At 29.5% G+C, this 19498-nt stretch overlaps 4 protein-coding genes across 13 annotated transcripts in view; 1 reads left to right on the forward strand and 3 right to left on the reverse strand.

Annotated features, from left to right (window-relative positions):
- The window catches only part of BckdhB (Branched chain keto acid dehydrogenase E1 subunit beta), an 11084-nt gene extending 2040 nt beyond the window's left edge, over window positions 1-9044 (reverse strand). Inside the window, exons 1-8 of one of the 3 annotated variants that reach the window (XM_085661802.1) lie at window positions 8969-9044; window positions 8203-8280; window positions 7585-7787; window positions 7313-7468; window positions 4557-4728; window positions 4071-4216; window positions 1737-1823; window positions 1-1087 (exon numbers count right to left, since the gene is read on the reverse strand). The exon at window positions 1-1087 is cut by the window's left edge and continues 2040 nt beyond it. In XM_085661802.1, the coding sequence (XP_085517928.1) occupies window positions 947-1087; window positions 1737-1823; window positions 4071-4216; window positions 4557-4728; window positions 7313-7468; window positions 7585-7787; window positions 8203-8260 (963 nt within the window). In that variant the 5' untranslated portion in view covers window positions 8261-8280; window positions 8969-9044 and the 3' untranslated portion in view covers window positions 1-946. Of the gene's footprint in view, window positions 1088-1736; window positions 1824-4070; window positions 4217-4556; window positions 4729-7312; window positions 7469-7584; window positions 7788-8202; window positions 8281-8673; window positions 8812-8968 lie in introns of those variants that run through there. The other 2 variants (XM_085661801.1, XM_035867766.2) reach the window with 2 other exon arrangements.
- On the reverse strand, window positions 8746-11338 carry Lst8 (MTOR associated protein, LST8). 4 transcript variants are annotated; one of them, XM_085661803.1, is made up of 8 exons: window positions 11090-11338; window positions 10891-11013; window positions 10642-10794; window positions 10492-10553; window positions 10271-10421; window positions 9975-10177; window positions 9823-9907; window positions 8746-9683 (listed from the first exon to the last, which is right to left on the reverse strand). In XM_085661803.1, exons 2-8 carry the CDS (start codon window positions 11011-11013, stop codon window positions 9633-9635), a joined length of 828 nt encoding a protein of 275 aa, XP_085517929.1. In that variant the 5' UTR covers window positions 11090-11338; the 3' UTR covers window positions 8746-9632. The 4 variants fall into 4 exon arrangements, with proteins under 4 accessions (XP_085517929.1, XP_085517930.1, XP_035723666.1 ...); XM_085661804.1 differs by having other exon boundaries at window positions 9823-9892; window positions 11090-11337; XM_035867773.2 differs by having other exon boundaries at window positions 9750-9907; window positions 11090-11336.
- A 276-nt stretch (window positions 11339-11614) lies between these two features.
- Window positions 11615-16510, forward strand: smid (nuclear valosin-containing protein-like smid). 5 transcript variants are annotated; one of them, XM_035867735.2, is made up of 11 exons: window positions 11615-11921; window positions 12376-12594; window positions 12701-12961; window positions 13053-13364; window positions 13640-13859; window positions 14055-14301; window positions 14386-14854; window positions 14953-15120; window positions 15193-15519; window positions 15602-15823; window positions 15972-16510. In XM_035867735.2, the coding sequence occupies exons 1-11, from the start codon at window positions 11766-11768 to the stop codon at window positions 16095-16097; spliced, it is 2727 nt and encodes a 908-aa protein (XP_035723628.1). In that variant the 5' UTR covers window positions 11615-11765; the 3' UTR covers window positions 16098-16510. The 5 variants fall into 5 exon arrangements, with proteins under 5 accessions (XP_035723628.1, XP_035723627.1, XP_035723629.1 ...); XM_035867734.2 differs by having other exon boundaries at window positions 11616-11921; window positions 14019-14301; XM_035867736.2 differs by having other exon boundaries at window positions 11616-11921; window positions 12752-12961; window positions 14019-14301.
- A 137-nt stretch (window positions 16511-16647) lies between these two features.
- LOC118442313 (aurora kinase C) lies at window positions 16648-19286 on the reverse strand. Its single transcript, XM_035867765.2, has 5 exons — window positions 18950-19286; window positions 18160-18795; window positions 17900-18034; window positions 17371-17761; window positions 16648-17229 (listed from the first exon to the last, which is right to left on the reverse strand). The coding sequence occupies exons 2-5, from the start codon at window positions 18738-18740 to the stop codon at window positions 17131-17133; spliced, it is 1206 nt and encodes a 401-aa protein (XP_035723658.1). The 5' UTR covers window positions 18741-18795; window positions 18950-19286; the 3' UTR covers window positions 16648-17130.
- Between the last annotated feature and the right edge of the window lie 212 nt (window positions 19287-19498).

Below are 19498 nucleotides of genomic sequence, written 5' to 3' on the forward strand. Positions count from 1 at the left end.
CGTTAACATCACCGTCGCCATCGACGCCCGGCGTATCGTCTTTCTTCGTCTCATTAAATTAAACGCGAAAGGATTTATGTGGGTTTGGTCGAGACTAAACTGGGCCAGGGATATACATATAACTCTTTTAAGCAAAAACCTATCGATAACAATTAATGCCTGCCGAACTGAGTATAGTTTTTTTTTCTCTCGTACGTAATCGTACGATCCGCGTTTAGAGATATCCAAATACCTGCCGATCCAATTGCCTGCCCTCGGGGAGAGGAGGGTGGAAGGGACGGCAACGGCAACGGCAACGGCAATGGCAACGGCGACGGCGACGGCGACGGCGACGGCGTCTTATACATACCAATTTGCGGGAATTCTTTTACACGTCTATAAAAGTTTTACTCGTTATTAAATAAACGTTCTCGACCAATTGGGTGTAACGATATATATTAATATATCTTAATATTGTTATATCTTTTAATATTAATATATATTAATATATCGACGACGACGACATTGTTACGATTGAAAAGAAAAAGAAAAAAAATGGATCCGTCGAGGGATCCGTTTAAAATCTAAGCGATTGTTATCCATGTCAAAGGAGAAAGAGATCACGTTCTTTGATACGATCAGAAAGGGTGCAAACACTAGATAGAAAAAGAGATAAAGATAAATATAGAAATAGAAATAGTGAGATAGATAGATAGAGAGAGAACTAGCATGATACGATCAAATTGTCGCGGGACCGGTCTAAGAGCACGTGACAAGCCGATGTAACTGTGGCAATGTAAGTATAGGCACATATGCCGCAAATACGAAAAATCGATGTCACGGAATTCATTTCGAGTTTGAAAGACACATGTATCACTTCGATGGGTGGTACCCAGAGAGTTCTAAACTCCCTTTCTCCCTCATTTATTCCAGCCTTTCATCCACATTCATAGACGGAGGCGATCTTTCAATAGTCAAGGCTCTTTTTAACTGCGGCGAAACAACGCCATTTGTCCGGTAAATATAAATCCTCGTAAATGTATGGAAATGGTGTGTCCCAACCGGTGATCCTCATAATCGGTGCCTCCAAGTTTAAGAAACATTCCTCCTGCGTTATAATATTAGCAAATATTAATTTTTTTATAAAACAAAATTATTATGATAATTATTGTAATAGTAAGCGATGTTATAGTTAAGATTTAAAAAACATTTATTTTAACAAGGAATCTAATTAGGTAATATGATTTTAAACGTTCGAAGGATGAAATAACTCTTTCTTTATAATTATCTTTAATATATATATATATATATATATATATATATATATATATATATATATATATCGATATAGAAACGCGGTATAATTTCGAAGTCATAAGAAGAAATTCAACGTCTGGTAATTAATTTTATTACCGCTAATTGCACTCAATTGCGATGATCAAAGACATTAACAATCGTAGCGTAGCGTACGTTGCCCCGAAGAATGAGAGAAAAAAGAGAGAGAGAGAGAGAAAAAAAAATTTTATCTCATTGTGCAATGACATTTAGGATATCTATGTACATATTTATTATTCTACAATCTCGAAATTGAATCTCTCTCTTTCTCTCTCGACATCTGATCGTAGATAGTAACATTTCACAGTATCTAGTTAACGCAATAAAGAAAATGAATTAGCTAAGGAGTAAAACAAATTTCCTTTTATCGAATCGATCATATTGATCATAATCATATGAAAATAAAAAATAATTATTTTTACCTGAATACGAGCCGCTATTTCCGCCCCAAAACCATTGGTCTTTGGTGCTTCGTGCGCAACGATGACACGTCCGGTCTTCCTCACGGACTTCGATGAAAAGATGCACAAAACAAAACAAAAAAAAAAAAAAGAAAAAAAAAGATATATAATATTAATTGACAATGAGAGAAAAAAATATATATATAGAAGAGAAAGTTTTTAGATGATAATTAAATTCGCAACGTGTATAATATCCATAGACTAGTATTTATGTGGATATCCAGATACACCAACGTTTGATACATACGTATGTACGTTGGACGTACGATCAAATTATCATCATGATTTACGATTTGTGTTCAATCCATCATAATAATTTATTTATATGGAAGGGGACAGATGTTAAATGGCGCATTAACACCATAGCCGGTATTACATATTATCGATAATCAAATCGGGTAGGAACACCGTACAACCTAACTGCCGGTGTTCAATTTACGAAGTTTACAACTTTTACGTTATTGTACCTAGATAAGTAATTAAGACGCAGTCTCTGATATGATAGTATATACGTACATTTACGTACGCGAGTTCCTATATTGTATAGATATAACACGATTAATACTTGTAAATCATTAACAAAACCGATTGGAAAGTGCGTTATGGCGCGTGCACGCGACGCGATTCTTGGCATAAAATCACATCGATAATTTACCCAAGGCTGATCCCGAGCATGGATTACGCGAAACTTCATCCGATTTAGCGTAATTAAGACCCATGGAGAAAGAAAGAAAGAAAGAAAGAAAGAGAGAAAGAGAGAGAGATAGATAGATAGAGTCGCCTACAATTGGATTATCAGAATACTACGAGGCAATTTATATTTTTGAAGCCTGTCAGCGTTGCTTTCTACGTCATCAACGACGCACATACTTATACAGATGTAGCGAACGGACACACATACATATATACATACACAGACACACAATTATGCATGCACACAAGCACGCACGGTACCTTTCTTTAATCATTATTTATCCTTAATGACACCTTTGTAAATTGCACTTCCTTAATAATCTCTCTGTATTTGTTCAAACAACGCGATAATAATGACGAATTCTTTCTTCTTTCTTTCTTTCTTTCATCTCGCCGATAAAGACAGATTTTTATTCCGAATGAATACTTTTTAATAAAAATCAAAAGAAATACAACTGATATTAATATCCACACTATTAGATCGTATATATTATGAGTGTTAAGTGTGTAAGGTGGAACGAATGAATCGTATAATTATACGCGTTCATAGATAAGGATATTAAGAGAAAAAAAGGAAAATAACAAGAGAGAGAGAGAGAGAGAGAGAGAGAGAGAGAGAGAGAGAGAGAGAGAGAGAAAGAAAGGAAAAAAGAAAAGAAATCATATATAGGCAAGTATATATATATATATATATACACATATGTATGTATATACGAGTAAAAATTATACATCGTAAATGCGAAAGTTTATTGGCAAGATATTCTAACGTTTCGGTCGAGATAGTTCAGCCATATTCATCCAACAACGAACGACGGTCTACGTTCTAACGTGCGCGCGCGCACGTTTGCTCATGGAGACATTACGCAAGATGGAGAACACGTGGAACGGGAAAGATAGAGTCCTTATAAACGCTGAGCGTTCGATCGCGGATCTCGAGCTATCTGAGCAGGCTGATTTCGTTCTGAAGACGTAAGAAACACGTGCTCTTTCTCACCTTCTCTCTCTTTCTCTCTCTCACTCTCTCTCTCTTTCTCTCTTTCTCTTTCTCTCTCTCTTTCTATTTCTATTCCTGTTGTTGAAGAGAGACCTAATCTTCCGATTAGCAACCTTCTCGATGAGCCTTCGAAACAGTTTCTTAGTTGCGCAAACTAACAGTCCGTGGACTCGTCGAAGTATCGAGAGAAAGAAACGAGAGATTTAACCACGAATATCTCTATGAATTTACCAACGAAACGAACTTTCCAATTACGATCTGCATCGCTGGACGTCAGTCCAAAGGATAATGCTTGAACCCTGGCCTACGTAAATATTTCCATTTCTTGACGCTATTAATTATACTATTATTATAGTTTGAAGCTTGAATATTGTGAGATTGCGTGTTATGAAGGAGAAAAAAAAGTAAAAAGAAAAAAAAAAAAATATATATATATATATATATATATATATATATATATATATATATGAAATGATAAAAAAAAATTTCAAATGATTTTGTCTAATATGTATATAATGAGTATAATATTTGTTTATCGTAGAATTCATTTATACGTGACATTGCATCGTTTTGTATGTAAATTAAGAATTAGATTGGAATTGGATTACCTTGCAAACTAGTTCTGCATCCCAAGGTATAATGGAAAGAAGGTCTATCACCTCGCAAGATGCACCGAGCTTTTCTTCGACGATATCGGCTGTTTCTAATAGTACATGCACCTGCGTACCCCATCCTATAAGAGTCACATCTTTTCCTATGTTAAAATAGAAATTTATTATTAATAGTATATGTGTGTCTGTGTGCGTGTGCGTGTGTTTCTATGTATGAAACCTATACAAACTTATATTTATACTACTTATGTATATATATATATATATATATATATATATATATATATATATATATGGTAGGGCAAAAGTTCTTAGATTTTTATTAAAAGAATTTTTTTAGAATTAGTCTATTAAACCTAATTAGACTTTTTTTAGGCTAATTTCTTTTTTTTCTGGTTAAAATAAAACCCTGTAAATATATATATATGTAATTATATAAAATAATGTATATATATACATAAACAAATGTATAGATAGAACTACCTTCTTTTACTATTTCTCCTTTACCAATTTCAATTTTATAATGTCCAACTGGTACCTCGTCAACAGCTGTACGATAAAGGATCTTTGGTTCGAAGATTATACAAGGATCTGGTTCCTCGATGGAACTCAATAAAAGTCCTTTCGCTTGTACGGGTCCTCGTGGTATTACGATCTATAAAAGAAACAATATGAGATAACAAATATGATCTATTCGAAAGAAATCAGGATCACCGTAAAATAAAATAAAGAGAAAAGAGGAAGATATAATGTAATAGAAAATTCATTGAGATTTCCATTTTCTTTATTTCTTTCTTTCTTTCTTTCTTTCTTTCTTTCTTTCTTTCTTTCTTTCTTTTTTTCTTTTTTTCTTTCTTTCTTTCTTTCTTTCTTTCTTTCTTTCTTCCTTCCTTTCCTCCTTTTTTTTTTCTTTTTTAACTGAAACAAACGATATGTTTTCTTTTTTATTTCCGCAAAAATTACATTTCTGATATAATACAATTACTCATTCGCGAGAACACTATAGATGCACATTTATTGCATGCTGTTTACATGTGTACAACACGTGTATATATGTACGTAATACATATCTCTATATATGTATATAGATCTCTATGAATCTATCTACATCTATATGAATCTATATAAGTTAGCATATATGACTAATATATAGATATAAGATATGTGCATAGATGTAATATTATATGAGTATATAGATATATATAAGAATAATATATAGATGTAAGTTATATATATAATGTAATATTATATGTGTGTATAGATATAAAAAAAATATATACATATGTATTATTTGTGTATGTGTAGAACAAACTATACCATACATACATACATGTGCGCACGTATTATATATATATATATATATATATATATATATATTATATATATAATACGTAGAAAACTTTCTTCATGCATAGGTAAAGCACGCGTCGTCTTACAATATTCATGGAATTTCTTGTTCAAAGTTAAAGGCCTTTACTGATAGAGGAAAATGTCTTTAAAAGAAGAAGGATGAGAGTCTTTGAAAGTATTTTATAAAGATATCGCCAAAGAACATCTAAGATCATATTTTTTTCCAATTAATTATTAAAAACTATGATTGATATTATCCATCCAACGTAAAATCTTAGGAAACTATCTCGTATAAAGTTCTTACATTTTCTAAATTATTTTATTATTATCATAATCGTCATAGCGAATATTAATCTAGAAAAAAATATATATATATGTATGTATAAATTGATATTATTTTTCGTTAAATTTCTTTAAGCACTTTGATTTATCCGTTCCGCCATCTGCATTTTTATACGACGATTTTCTACATTACCACGTAAACGTATATTCTTATAGTATCGACATCTACCTACAACTTTAGTAAATTGTTATGTAAAGGGTTATGTCGGTCGATAAAACAGATCTCAAAAGATAACGATAGATTTTATCTTAAACAGATATCTTAATTCATTAACTATTATAAGTCTGATTTAAAATAATAAAACGAATGATAATCGATATAAATGTTTTCATAAATCAAACGTATAAATTGTTTAAACAAAAATATATTTTATTATAATTTGTAAAAAAAAAAAAGAAATAAAAAAAAATGTTTAACTTCGAAATAACCTTCTTAACAGGATCGCCTTGATTTATTATGTCATTTCCGTGTCGTTTCCGTGCCATATCCGTGTCGTGTACGTTTAATTCACGGATGTAATTATTAAATTCCATATGAAACAACGCCAGAATCCCGACGAAATATGTTGCAGGAATTAATAGAAGTACCAATGTTAAAAATAAAAAGAAAGAAAGAAAGAAAAACCTGCGACGATGAACGCTGTTTAATAAAATTTTTTTTCTCTTTTTTATTTCATTGTTGTCAAAAAATATTATAAAACATCTGAAATTTAGGAAGATCATTTAGTTTTTATTAAAATTTTAATTTAACATAACGAATGCCAATTTTTTTTTTCTTCATGAACGAGTATAATACAAAATATTATGAACTCTTTAATTACGATGAGTATATATATTTGTCGTACATATTATTAACAGATTTTAACACGTATGCGACGAACGATATATCAATTGATATAAAATTGTTTACATAAGTGGTTACGTATAGTGTCTATGAATGAATTGAATGAATCAACAAAAAAAAAAGAAAAAAAAAAGAAAAAAAAAACACGTTTTTTCTTAAACGACCTACGATAGAGCCTAATTAACGAAAATGTTTTGAAGAATATTTTACATTTCGAACGATAGATAATATCATATGTGATTTAATATTATAATCATCATTCTATACGGGGTTAATGTGTAGTGCACGCATATATATATTTACATAATTACATAAAATATATAATCTTTCAATTAATATCAATAATTGTAAATTGGAAATTGAATATATTAGAAAATTATAATTGAAAAACGTAACACACCGAGCGATAAGAAAAAAATGACGAAGAAATATTACGAAATCAGTCAACAATTATCGTAACATCATTAATTTTAATAAATTATAAAGATATGTATGTATTATTAAATTATATAAAGATTGAAAAAAAAATAAAGTTATATAACACGATGTTAAAGTAAAAATTTCTATTACTTACTGTTTTATCAAAGCTTACTGCTCTGTCGGTAACAATGATATTATAGTTATTTACATATACACGGTATAATAGATGTTTCTTCTTTTTTTTTTTTTTCTTTTATTGCAAATATTATAAATAAATACGTACCTTTAATCCAGGCGTGTGAGCGAAGTAAGCTTCTGGACTTTGAGAATGATAATGTCCTCCGTGTCCTACCGCACCGCAAGGTGTACGAATCGTTAATTTTCCGCAGTCGAACATTCCGCCGCTTCTGTACCTGCATTTTGCTGCTTCATTAACTAACTGACAATAACAAAATAAAAATTGTATTTGAAACGTAAATCCATTAATAATCCATTAAAAAGAGAAAAAGAAAAGAAAGAAAGCAAAGATATAATAAATCCAATATATTTAATCACCTGATCAAATGCAGGAAATATATAATCAGCAAATTGAATTTCTGCAATAGCGGTTGTACCGCAGTTCGCTAAACCTATACCAAAACCTGCGATACCTTGTTCGGATAATGGGGTGTTGAATACTCGATCGGAACCATAACGTTTTTGAAGTCCTACGGTGCAACGAAATACACCACCGAATGCAACGTCCTCACCGAATATTACTGCATTAAAAAGTGGAAAAGAAAATAGACGAAAAGAAAAAAAATATGTAGAAAAAAGAGAGAGAGAGAAGAGAAAATTATACAATTATAATAACCTACACACATAGCTTATCGACAATGTTAATGTATTCTCTTATCAGTATTTTCTTTAATAAATTTTTCATTCTCTCCTATCATTATTACTTTTTATTATCGAATGCATATGTTTCTCATTAAAATGTATCATCATCATCATCATCATCATCATTATTATTATTATTATTATTCTCGGAAATATTTTGCTGTTATCAGTCTTTCCAAGGTTTTGTTTTAAGCAATACAAGCGCAAATAATCAGTTTTCGATAGTATAATCGATTCAAGTTCATATTAAATTCATTTATGTAAAAGAAAAGAAAAAAAGAAATAAATATTCACCTGCGGATGTGTCTTTTTTCAAAGTAATGTCCAAAGCTTGATTTATTGCTTGATACATATTCAATTTTTCGGTCTTACCTAGGAATAGTAACTAATTAATTCATTAGAATGCGCATGTGTATACGTACGTAAATCGAACGAGGTATGAAATTCGTATTCGAATTCGTACTCATTTTTTATAATAAAAAAAAAAAAAGTTTAGAAAGAAAATTAAAATAAATATTGAAAATATTTTATCCAACGTTAACATGAAAGCAGTATGAACAAAAAAAAAAAAAAAGAAACAAAAAAAAAGAAAAGAAAAGCACATATGTACATCGAAAATTTTATTTTATTTTTATTACTAATCGACACAATTTATAAATTTGTTTTTAAATAATAATTATTAAAAAGATCTTTCTTCAATAATGAAACTACACAGATAGAATGTTTTTAATGAAACTTTCATTTAAAATTCAATGATTTACTCACGCTCTGATACAAGCGAACTTGTATTTGGATAAAATTTAAAATGCAGATTTCTAATATGTTTTTTTCTTACAGCATGTAGCTCTAATAATTTCCTGGACGTTCGGAAGACAAACGTAAATATCATTTTAATAGAATAGTATTATGGATATACTAATAAATAGAGAGATAACGACAATAAACAGTAATATGACGATAACGATATCTTTTATCTTACACGATACTATATCAACACATAGTCTATTCTAATATTCAATAGAATTTCGTAACTGAGAATATTTTTTAAGAAAGAACATACGATACGACACGACGGAACATACGAAGCTGTTCGTTATTGGATATCCGATCGACTACTGAATTACAAAGCATTCGCTTCAAAGGAATATACTTCATTTACGTTTATCATCCTAACATTTATTAGGTTTATCATCGTTACATTTCGTTTATCGTTCTTACGAACGGCGAATTAGTCACTCATATATTCGTTCGATGTAAGAAACGAAATAAAACGAAATGAAATAAATTGAAACGAAAATTTCAGATTTTCCCTTCTTTCTAATATTACATTCGATCTAACTTTAGTGAAAAATCTGAAATGATATATTTTCTCTACATATCCTGGTTTTTTTTTCTTTTTCTTTTCTTTTCTTTTCTTTTTTTTTTTTTTTTACACGTCATATTCACAATTCACTCATTATATTTATATATATATATATATATATATGTGTGTGTGTGTGTGTAATACGTATGTATAATATATATATAGTTTATTGCGAACATAATATTATTTCTCTAAATAATATTGTGTATCGTTCTGTAGAAACATTAGTTTATCGTTTTAATAAATTAGAAAAGATTTATTCTATACACCTTTCGTTTCAGCTATTAAGCCGTCGTCGTTACAGCTTCTTCATAAAATACCAATGCGGTTACTGCTTTTTGATGGCCTTTATACTCGCGTTCTATCGCTCCAGTTGTAACGTTCCATAATCTTGCAATGCCATCAGAAGAAGCTAAAGAAAATGATAATATTAAAGTCTATTCTATCGAGTTTTTAGCATTATCTATAATAATTATACCGGTGAATACATATTGTGAATCTGCACTGAAAGCTGCATCCCAAACCCAACGTTTTGCTTCATGTTGCAATACCTGTATCTCTGAGAAATCCGTAGTTTTCCATACTCTAGCGGTTTGATCAGCAGACGTAGTCACGAGCAGGCTAAATATATAAAATCTACTTTTTTTTTTTTCTTTTTTCTTTATTAACAAATATAAAATCAATGAATTGAATTTTTACTTACGTAGAATCGGGACTAAATTTACAACGTAATCCATAACGATTATGAGCCAAAAGTTTATGGCGAGGAATAGGTTTGGTTGGTTCCTCTCCAATACCTCCTGTTAGCGTCCAGATGTAACAATGACCTTTATTATTTACAGCAGCCATATATGTACCATCTTGATTTATTGCAATATCTTGTATAGAAGCTTCAGTTTCTGGTATCTATAAAGAGAGAAATTTGTTATTAGAAATATATACTTGGTATTTTTCTAAATAAAAAAAAAGAAAATTATTAAATTATAATTATTGCTGTACCAATTGTTCATTATGATCCGAACGAAGATCCCATAAATGTATAACGCCACTTTGATCGCCGACTATTAATTCTGCTTGATTAGGATGCAAGCATACACAATTTACAGGAGCAGAGACTTGAAATATTCTTTGACATTTACCATTATAATATCTGAAATACAATTAAATATTAATTCCTCATATTTATTTACAAATGAATTTTCTAAAATTATTTAATATACCTAAGATCCCATATACGTGCAGAACAATCCTCACCTCCGGTATACATCCATTTACCTTCTTCCTATAAGAATTAACAATTATAATTCATAAGGATACAATAACATTTAATTACTTTTTTATATTTCAACTATTCTAATGTTCTGTCATGCCTGAAAGCCAAATCCGCTGACATTTTTGGAACCTCCTTCGTAAGTGATAATTGGATTTGGATCATTTGCTCCTAAATCGTACATGCGAATATGTTGATATCCTGCTGCTCCTATAAAATACTTATCAGGTGTAATATCTAGAGCATTTACTTGCTAAAATTTATTGAGGAAAAATATTGTTATTGAAGGTAAGATAAAATTATCGAATAATGATTAATTTATTCTTAACATAATAGAATAAAAGGATACAAATTCTGTTTCTGTAAAAGTACGTTTGCAATTCCCTGTATGCGGTTGCCATAATTTTATAGTATGATCATAACCTCCTGTTGCAAAAATTACTTGATTACTAGTTCCATTATTCATAATCATCTAAATATGAAGAAAAAAACATAAATTATTAATCGATCAAATATGTTTGAAAATATTGTCATTAACTTTTATTTACCTGGATGAATTTAAACTTAAAATGAGATCATTAAGAATCAATTATACTGTACATAAGTGTATATTTCTTTTTGCTATCGCCAACAAAATCAGAATAAAATTTTACTTTTAATCTTTTAAGATATTCTTTAAAATCAATTAATCAAATTAAATAGATTTCGCTAATAAATTTATTTAAAAAATATCTTCAATTTTAATAAAGTTTACTATAACAATGGTTCTCTATCTTTGATACCGAAGGAGTCCGAGAATTTCACATTGAGAACACCTGCACCAACAGTTCGATTTCTCTGATTGGTCCATTTAACATAGTCGCATAAATTAAGCAAATCTTTGATTCGTTCATTTTTCCTTGTCATTCAATTAATAAAATGCAATGAACGTATAAATATAATATTTTGAAATTATTTGTAATACAATTTAATAAATCAATTCGTAAATATAAACTGAATATATTGATTTGTCCAAATGGTCACAAGTTGTACAAATTTTACTATAAAAGCCGCGTAAGATGCAATTTTTAGTGATTATCATCAGTTTGGTGGTATGATCAGTAGCGTATCTATGCGTCTTTATGAAGCGTGTAAAATAACAGGGAATATAAAAGATAACTTATATGTAAAGCTAATTCTTTGAAATAGTTGTGCCTGCTGGTTCGACGGTAAACCTTAACAAAAATGCAAAAAGTTGGAAAATTAAATTCATCGATTGATATCATTCCCTTACAAGGATCTAGTGGTGATTATAAATCAAAAAATATGGACAATAAACACAAAATAGAAAATTCTCACCGATTTTTCAAAGATCAATTATTAATATCTCGTGTTCAAACGGTAATGTTTATATTTAAATAATATATAAAAGAAATCTATACTGTTAAAAACAAACATACGTTTGCAATTCGTTTAGACATATCGAAAAATTGGGATTAATAGACCATTTTGATTTTCGTTATATATAATGTTCTTTTACGTGATTTATTCCGATTATTACAACATAACAACTGGTACTGACAGATTATTCGAGTGACTTACACAATATTTAACGTTGGATCAGATAATATTACACATACATGGCAGAAAACATGTAACATATTGCATTTACTATATCTATTCGAATAACCAAAAAATAATATTTTCCATGTGTTTATATATTATATATTTTTATCTAATAAATACGTGTGTATATATATATACATATATTATCTAACACAAACATATAGAAAAAATATATACGTAAAAGGGAGTATTATTTTCAAAATATCTCATGTGTAATACTATATTCTAGTATATGCATGAAAATGAAAACAGAGTATATATTGATGTAAATGAAATGGCTGATACCCTTCAAAGAAAATATCGTGACTATCGTGGAAAAAAGCGTAGCGCATTTAGAGCACTTGTACGTAAAGCATACGACGAACTTACTGAGATGTTTGCCAAAAAGTCTTCACGTGATTGGTATGCTTATGAGGAGGACGACGATGATGATGAAGTTGATGTTGAGGTATCAGTATATATATATATATATATATAAATATATTATTTTTATTGCCATAGCTTCTTTTTTTTTTTTTTATCAATTTTTGTCAAACAAAATCAATGGATTTTAGTCAGATCCACAACCTGCAATATTAGGAGATGTATTATTAAAAATGTTCAAGAAATCAAAGGGCAAGCAGAATGGAAATTCCAGTGACAAAGAACTTATAGATATTAGCAGTGATGATGACGTTGAGAAGTGTGATCCAAAGTCTGATATAAAGGTGGAAGATTCTACAGTTGCAAATAAAAATTTACAAGAAAATACAAATTCTCAGCCGGTTGTACAAAAGTCCTCCGATTCTAAGGAGGAAAGACAATTGGTCCAAATGGTAATAGACGAATAAATAGATTTCATGTTTTAATACAACATGAAAGAAATATTAATAAAATATTTAAAAAATTATAATCTTAATGTTTCAGTCAAAGAATGAGGTTTCTATTCCTAAAACACAAACAGAAACGACAACTAGGAAAAGACAAAGAGATAAAGAAAATGACAGCGGACAATTACCTGTAACAAAAAGGGTGAAAACAATACCAATTACCGAACCAAAAGTAACATTCGCGGATGTTGGGGGAAATGATAAGGTTTTGAAAACAGTATGCAAATTATTAGCACACATAAAACATCCAGAGATATTTAAACAACTTGGCATATCTCCGTTAAGAGGATTTTTACTTCATGGTCCACCTGGTTGTGGAAAGACTTTGCTGGCTCACGCTATTGCTGGAGTAAGATAGATACTTTATTTATATATATATATTTTGATTTTATACAGGATAATCCTTCTAAGGTGATATATATATATATATATATATATACATATTCAGTGTTCTATCACAAAATCAGGAAAGATAAGAAAAATATTCTTTATCGAAGGAATTCATTTGAAAAATAATAAAATACTTTCTTATCTTTATTTATTTTCTGGAAAAAAAAAAAATTTATATTCCTTATGAGAGATTATCCTCCATGTTGTTTATATTTTATACATTCCTGAAATTAGGAATTAGCAGTGCCTCTATTAAAAGTAGCAGCACCTGAACTGGTGGCTGGAGTATCGGGTGAAAGTGAAGCACGTATTAGAGAATTATTTGATCAAGGAGTTGCTATTGCACCGTGCGTACTTTTCCTGGATGAAATCGATGCTGTTGCGCCGCACAGAGCTACGGCTCAAAGAGAAATGGAACGAAGAATCGTAGCACAATTGTTATCGTGTTTAGATGGTTTGTTGTACTTTTTATATCATTTATTAAATTAAGGAGATTTGTATGTATAAAAAATACAATATCCAAAGATATTATTAAGATATTATTAATCTTGTTTTTTCGTTTTTTTTTCTTCCTTTCTTTTTTTTTCTTTCTTTCTTTTTTTTTTTTTTATAGAACTAAGCACAAAAGATAATGGAGATAGAGTATTAGTTATAGGAGCAACAAATCGGCCAGATTCGTTAGATCCTGCTTTAAGAAGAGCAGGACGTTTCGATCGTGAAGTTTGTCTTGGTATACCGGATAAAGATGCAAGAGCAAAGATATTGGCAGTACATACAGAAAAAGTAGCTCTGGCTCCTAACATTAGTCTATCGACAATAGCTTCGCTTACACCCGGTTTTGTAGGAGCAGATCTCGTTGCTTTAATTAGAGAAGCTGCTATGGCTGCGGTGGATAGGTAAACGTAATCTCACATAATATCAATTATTACGATAAGAATCCTGTAATATTCAATCTAATTAATTTACCTCTTTATATGTAGAATCTTTGAAGACTTGAATGAAACGGTACCAGCTATTAATATTTCTAAATCTCCAGAAATAAGTGAAATTGATCCTCAAACTGATAAAGAAGTTCCAGCGTTTGAAAATTCTGGAAATATAGTCGATGATGTTACGACTGTCGAGGCTCCAACGTGTATAGAAGATACCGTGTCGTCTATAAGTAAGACTCAATCAGAAAATTCCAATGTAGGATTAGAAATGGATGTAACCCAAGAACCATCAAAGTCTCCAGAATTATCGAGTTTACTTACATGGTTACGAAACGAACCTCCTCTTTCGAAGGAAAAATTAGGAACTCTTTGCATTGAAGATAGTGATTTTGAAGTGGCACTTCGGGTGGTTCAACCTTCTGCAAAGAGAGAAGGATTTGTTACTGTACCTGATGTCACATGGGATGATATCGGTTCATTACAAGATATTAGACAAGAATTACAAATGGCTATTCTTGTAAATATATATATATATATGCATATATTATTTCACTTTCACAGTAAAAATCTCAAGTTATTGCGATAATATATCAATCATTTTTTTTTTTTTTTTAGGCTCCTATAAGACATGCCGAACATTTTGCAGCATTGGGTTTAAGTGCTGCTACGGGTGTATTATTGTGTGGTCCTCCGGGTTGTGGTAAAACATTATTAGCCAAGGCTATCGCAAATGAAGCTGGTATTAACTTCATTTCCGTAAAAGGACCTGAACTTCTCAATATGGTAATCTATTTTTAATTCTTGTTTTCATAAACGTATAGGTAATAGTTTAATTAACGTCTCATTTGTTCATAGTATGTTGGTGAAAGTGAGAAAGCTGTACGTCAATGTTTTATGAGAGCAAGAAATTCTGCTCCTTGTGTTATATTTTTCGACGAATTGGATGCATTGTGCCCTAAGAGGACAGAAGGTGACAATTCAGCCACGTCACGTGTTGTAAATCAGATGCTTACAGAAATGGATGGAGTTGAAAGTAGACAAGGAGTATTCTTAATGGCTGCTAGCAATCGTCCAGATATTATCGATCCTGCCGTATTAAGACCTGGAAGATTGGATAAAATTTTATACGTAGGATTACCAACTGCTGCAGATCGTGTTGATATTTTAAGAGCACTAACAAAGGTTAAAACATACTCTACGATTCATAAATTTTATAAAATTTGTGAATTACGATTTGTTAAAATCAATTTTAATGTCCTTACAGAACGGTACAAAACCAAAATTAGCTGCAGATATTAATCTGGGTGAAGTAGGATATAACGAAAAATGTGATGGTTACACTGGAGCCGATTTGGCATCTTTGATCAGAGAAGCTGGAATAGAAGCATTAAAAGAATTAATGATACAGTATCACACACATCCAGAAATCTGTATGCGACATATCGCTAATGCGTTTGAAAAAGTGCGGCCGTCGGTTCATGAAAAAGTAAGTAACTTATCTGTATAAATAGATAATAGAATAATGAAACGCATTTTGGGAAATATTAATTATAAACTTTGTTAATAATTTTTTTTTTCTTTTTTTTATTATCATTATTAAATGTTATTTCTAAAAATATATTAAAAATGTTCAGGAGATCAAACACTATGAAAAATTAAGAAAGCAATATTCAGTTAAAAAAGATCCTGAAGTAACGCCTATGGATACACCGTTAGAAGCACCAATAGTGGATGTAGTTATGGAACCAATGGAAACATGAGGCGAACTTATTAAAAATCTTTTAATATGGCACTTCTCTTCCATTATTGAAATTTTATCAGAATTTCTAAGGACATTAGAAATAACGAATAATTGTGTAAGATAATATTTTTACGTTATAGGAATTATATAGGTTAGGATTTTTAAGTTACGATGTTTACAAATTATATACATCCTTTTTTTATTCCGATGTTAATATTAAATGATGAAGACGTTTGAGAAATAAGGCAAAATATAATGGTAATGTTCGGATACCCATCTAACGAAGAACATTATCTGTATTTACCAATTTTGTAAACATAAATAAATTTTATGTTATCTATAAACAAGATGACATATTTTAAATGTACTAAAATACGCCATATTTAATTTGAATAATTGATATATATTAAATATAATAATTGATTCATTAATTATATTTTATTTGTATAACATTTGCCAAAACGAATTTATATTAGTTTTGAATTTCTACTAGCTTGAAATAATGAAACAATTTACAATACTTACAAATGAATACAATTTATTTTTTATTAATTAATGTCTCCTGTAAATTGAATATGAAATGATATTTTTATTTCTGTAGAAAATCATTATAAATTCTATTCTTCACTTTCTTTTTCTTTTTTCTATTATTCTGATATAACTACACAAATAAATTTTATGATTTTAATATTTGATGACATATCTAGCGAATAAATTGATGCTGCGTCGAAATCTTTATTTTGTAACATCGTATCAATATAATTCCGATAATAATAATAATAGTAATAATAATGATAATAATAATATAAATCCGATTAGTAATTTTTTGTGAAGTTAAATCATTGAAAGATATTTCATTATATATATATATATAGTCCAAACATTATCGAATAAAATTAAATAATGTGATCTATCTGTTTTTGTTAAGTTATAAAATTCTGTTATAAAATCGCCTATAGTGATCCATCTATTAAATCACGAAAAATCAACCGTCATTTACTAGATTATTAAATACAGCGACAGTCTAGAAGATAAAAATAATATAACATTTATCACTGCACATGGGGCTCCGTTGTGCGATTTTTCATTATCCAAGGATGAGTTAAAACATCTTCTAATGGCAGTCTTTTATCTGGATTTACGATTAGTAACTATAATGGAAAAAAAAAAGAAAAAAAAAAAAAAAAAAAAAAAAAAAAGAAAAAAAAGAGAAAGGAAAAAAATTATAAAAAAAAATAAATAAATAAAAAGAATAACATCACGACATAATTAAAATATTAAATATTCTTTACCTTTGAAATTAAGTCTCTCGCGCCTTCGCTAACAAAATCAGGAAATTTATACTGTGCCTTTTTAATTCTAACATACGTTTCTTCGTAAGTTGGTGCAAGGAATGGTGGAGAACCGACTAAACATTCGTAACATAGTACACCAACGCTCCATAAGTCTACAGTGTGATTATATGTCTTTCCCATTACCATTTCTGGTGGTAAATAATCAAGAGTACCGCATAAAGTTTCTCGTCTCGACGAAGGTGCATGAACGGACCAACCAAAATCAGCCATTTTTAATTCACCTTTTAGACCAAGCAATAAATTTTCTGGCTTTATATCACGATGTATTACTTTTTTACTATGACAATATTTTAATGCATCTGCTAATTGCGACATATACGTAGCCGTTCTGTAAATATACACGTTCGTTATATTTTGTTCAATATGCTTAGAACATATATATATATATATATATATATATACGTATTACTTTGTTTAAGAATAGACAAATTCAAAGAAAAAAAGGAAAGAAAAAGAAGAAACTTACCTAACTTCGTCAAAACGTTTGTCGGGCTGTGCATTCAATTCTTTATACAATTCACCTTTTGGAGCATATTCTAATATCAAATACACTCTTTTTTCATCATGAAAATAGCCGTACATACGTAGGATATTAGGATGTCTATAAGAAAAAAAAAAAAAAAAAAAAAAAAAAAAAGAAAAAATAAATAAACAAATAAAAATCAAATTTATTTGCGAGATAATTGGAGTAATTTTAACATTTTTTTTTTTTTTTTTTTTTTTTACCTTAAGTGAGTTTGTATCTCAATTTCCCTTTGCACTTGATATAACATAACTTGATCTTCAACTCCTTGCTTTTGTATTTGCGCTTTGAAAAGTACTTTCATGGCTATAATAAATTTAGACTTTTTTTCTCTAGCAAGATAGACATTTCCAAATTTCCCTTTACCAAGAGGACGTCCAATATCAAAATCCGTTAATACCCATTTCTTTTTGCTCTTTTTGTTATTCACATCGTTCTGTTCTGTATTTTCTATAGTCACAACATCCTTTTTGTCATTATTGGAAGCATTATTAAAATTATCTTGAATCTTTGATTCCGTTGATTTAGACGAAGAAGGCGATATTTTAGGCGATTGTTTTGAAAAATTATTTTGATTATTCTTCGTTGTACAATTAGACGAATCAGTTTTATTATTTTGTACAATCCTAGTCTCGTTTTTTTTACTTCCTTGATTGTTGACATCCGCTAATACAGAATTTGTGCTTGCAATTCTCAATTTTTTGAAATTATTAACTTGTAATTTAGGATCAAATTGAGAAGCAGTTGTATTAGCTTGAAGAATATTTTCTTTTCCTTTCAGCATCCTTAAAAACTAGTACTTAATAAAAGAATAAGTTATCCAAACAAAATAGAATATCCTGAAACAATAATTTAGATTAAAATAATATCACATATTTCTGTGACATATTAACAGGATAAATATGTGTGTACATCTTAAAATGTAATTTCATTAATTGAATAAACATAAATATATTAACTAATTCTATCATAAATAAATCATTTATGACATACCTACAGATTAAATGAAACTTGTACAAAAGGTAGATACTTTTAAAGCAATGTGACAAGTTCAAAACAAATTTTTTATGAAAAACATCATTTCAAATAATTAAACATCAACGTTTTAAGTGTTTCCAACGTTTATTAATTTAAACACTTATTCAGTTGTTTGCATCAACTCACAATATTCACAAATTCTTGGTCACGATCCAACCTTCCTTAGCTTAGAAATGCTTCTGCAGACGTTTCAAATCTTTCAAATGGTTTCAAAATAACGTATTTTCAGTTTTCTCTTCTGATTGGTCAAAAGCTTATAAGCATTGAAAGTAAATAATATATAGAGAAGGAAGTGAGTTTTCAACATGAATGAAGCCTGCTCGCATTTCTAAATCTAAAAGAAAAATAAATTAAAAAAGAAGAAAAATAAAAATAATTATTACTGATTAAAAAGGAAACGAATTTATCCAAAAGAAAAAAAATGATCAAGTCTTTCGTGAGTATCTCTCGTCTTTCGTAAGTGTCTCCGAAAGGTCATAATTTTTTATAAAAAAAAAACAAAAA

The sequence above is a fragment of the Vespa mandarinia genome, chromosome 16 (genome assembly GCF_050613455.1).
Source record: "Vespa mandarinia isolate Hongniang chromosome 16, ASM5061345v1, whole genome shotgun sequence".
NCBI classification, from domain to species: Eukaryota; Metazoa; Arthropoda; class Insecta; order Hymenoptera; family Vespidae; genus Vespa; species Vespa mandarinia.

What these genes read in the sequence shown, in the direction of transcription:
- LOC118442313 (XM_035867765.2), bottom strand. Translation starts at nt 18,740, where the DNA reads ATGCTGAAAGGAAAAGAAAATATTCTTCAAGCTAATACAACTGCTTCT. An exon ending in GAGATACAAACTCACTTAAG is followed by an intron (nt 18,035 to 18,159) that starts GTAAAAAAAAAA and finishes TTTTTCTTATAG; the next exon opens with ACATCCTAATATCCTACGTA. An exon ending in AAACGTTTTGACGAAGTTAG is followed by an intron (nt 17,762 to 17,899) that starts GTAAGTTTCTTC and finishes GTATATTTACAG; the next exon opens with AACGGCTACGTATATGTCGC.
- Lst8 (XM_035867773.2), bottom strand. Translation starts at nt 11,013, where the DNA reads ATGATTATGAATAATGGAACTAGTAATCAAGTAATTTTTGCAACAGGA. An exon ending in CTTTTACAGAAACAGAATTT is followed by an intron (nt 10,795 to 10,890) that starts GTATCCTTTTAT and finishes AATAAATTTTAG; the next exon opens with CAAGTAAATGCTCTAGATAT. An exon ending in CGGATCATAATGAACAATTG is followed by an intron (nt 10,178 to 10,270) that starts GTACAGCAATAA and finishes CTCTCTTTATAG; the next exon opens with ATACCAGAAACTGAAGCTTC.
- smid (XM_035867734.2), top strand. Translation starts at nt 11,766, where the DNA reads ATGCAAAAAGTTGGAAAATTAAATTCATCGATTGATATCATTCCCTTA. An exon ending in ATGATGAAGTTGATGTTGAG is followed by an intron (nt 12,595 to 12,700) that starts GTATCAGTATAT and finishes AATGGATTTTAG; the next exon opens with TCAGATCCACAACCTGCAAT. An exon ending in AAAGACAATTGGTCCAAATG is followed by an intron (nt 12,962 to 13,052) that starts GTAATAGACGAA and finishes TTAATGTTTCAG; the next exon opens with TCAAAGAATGAGGTTTCTAT.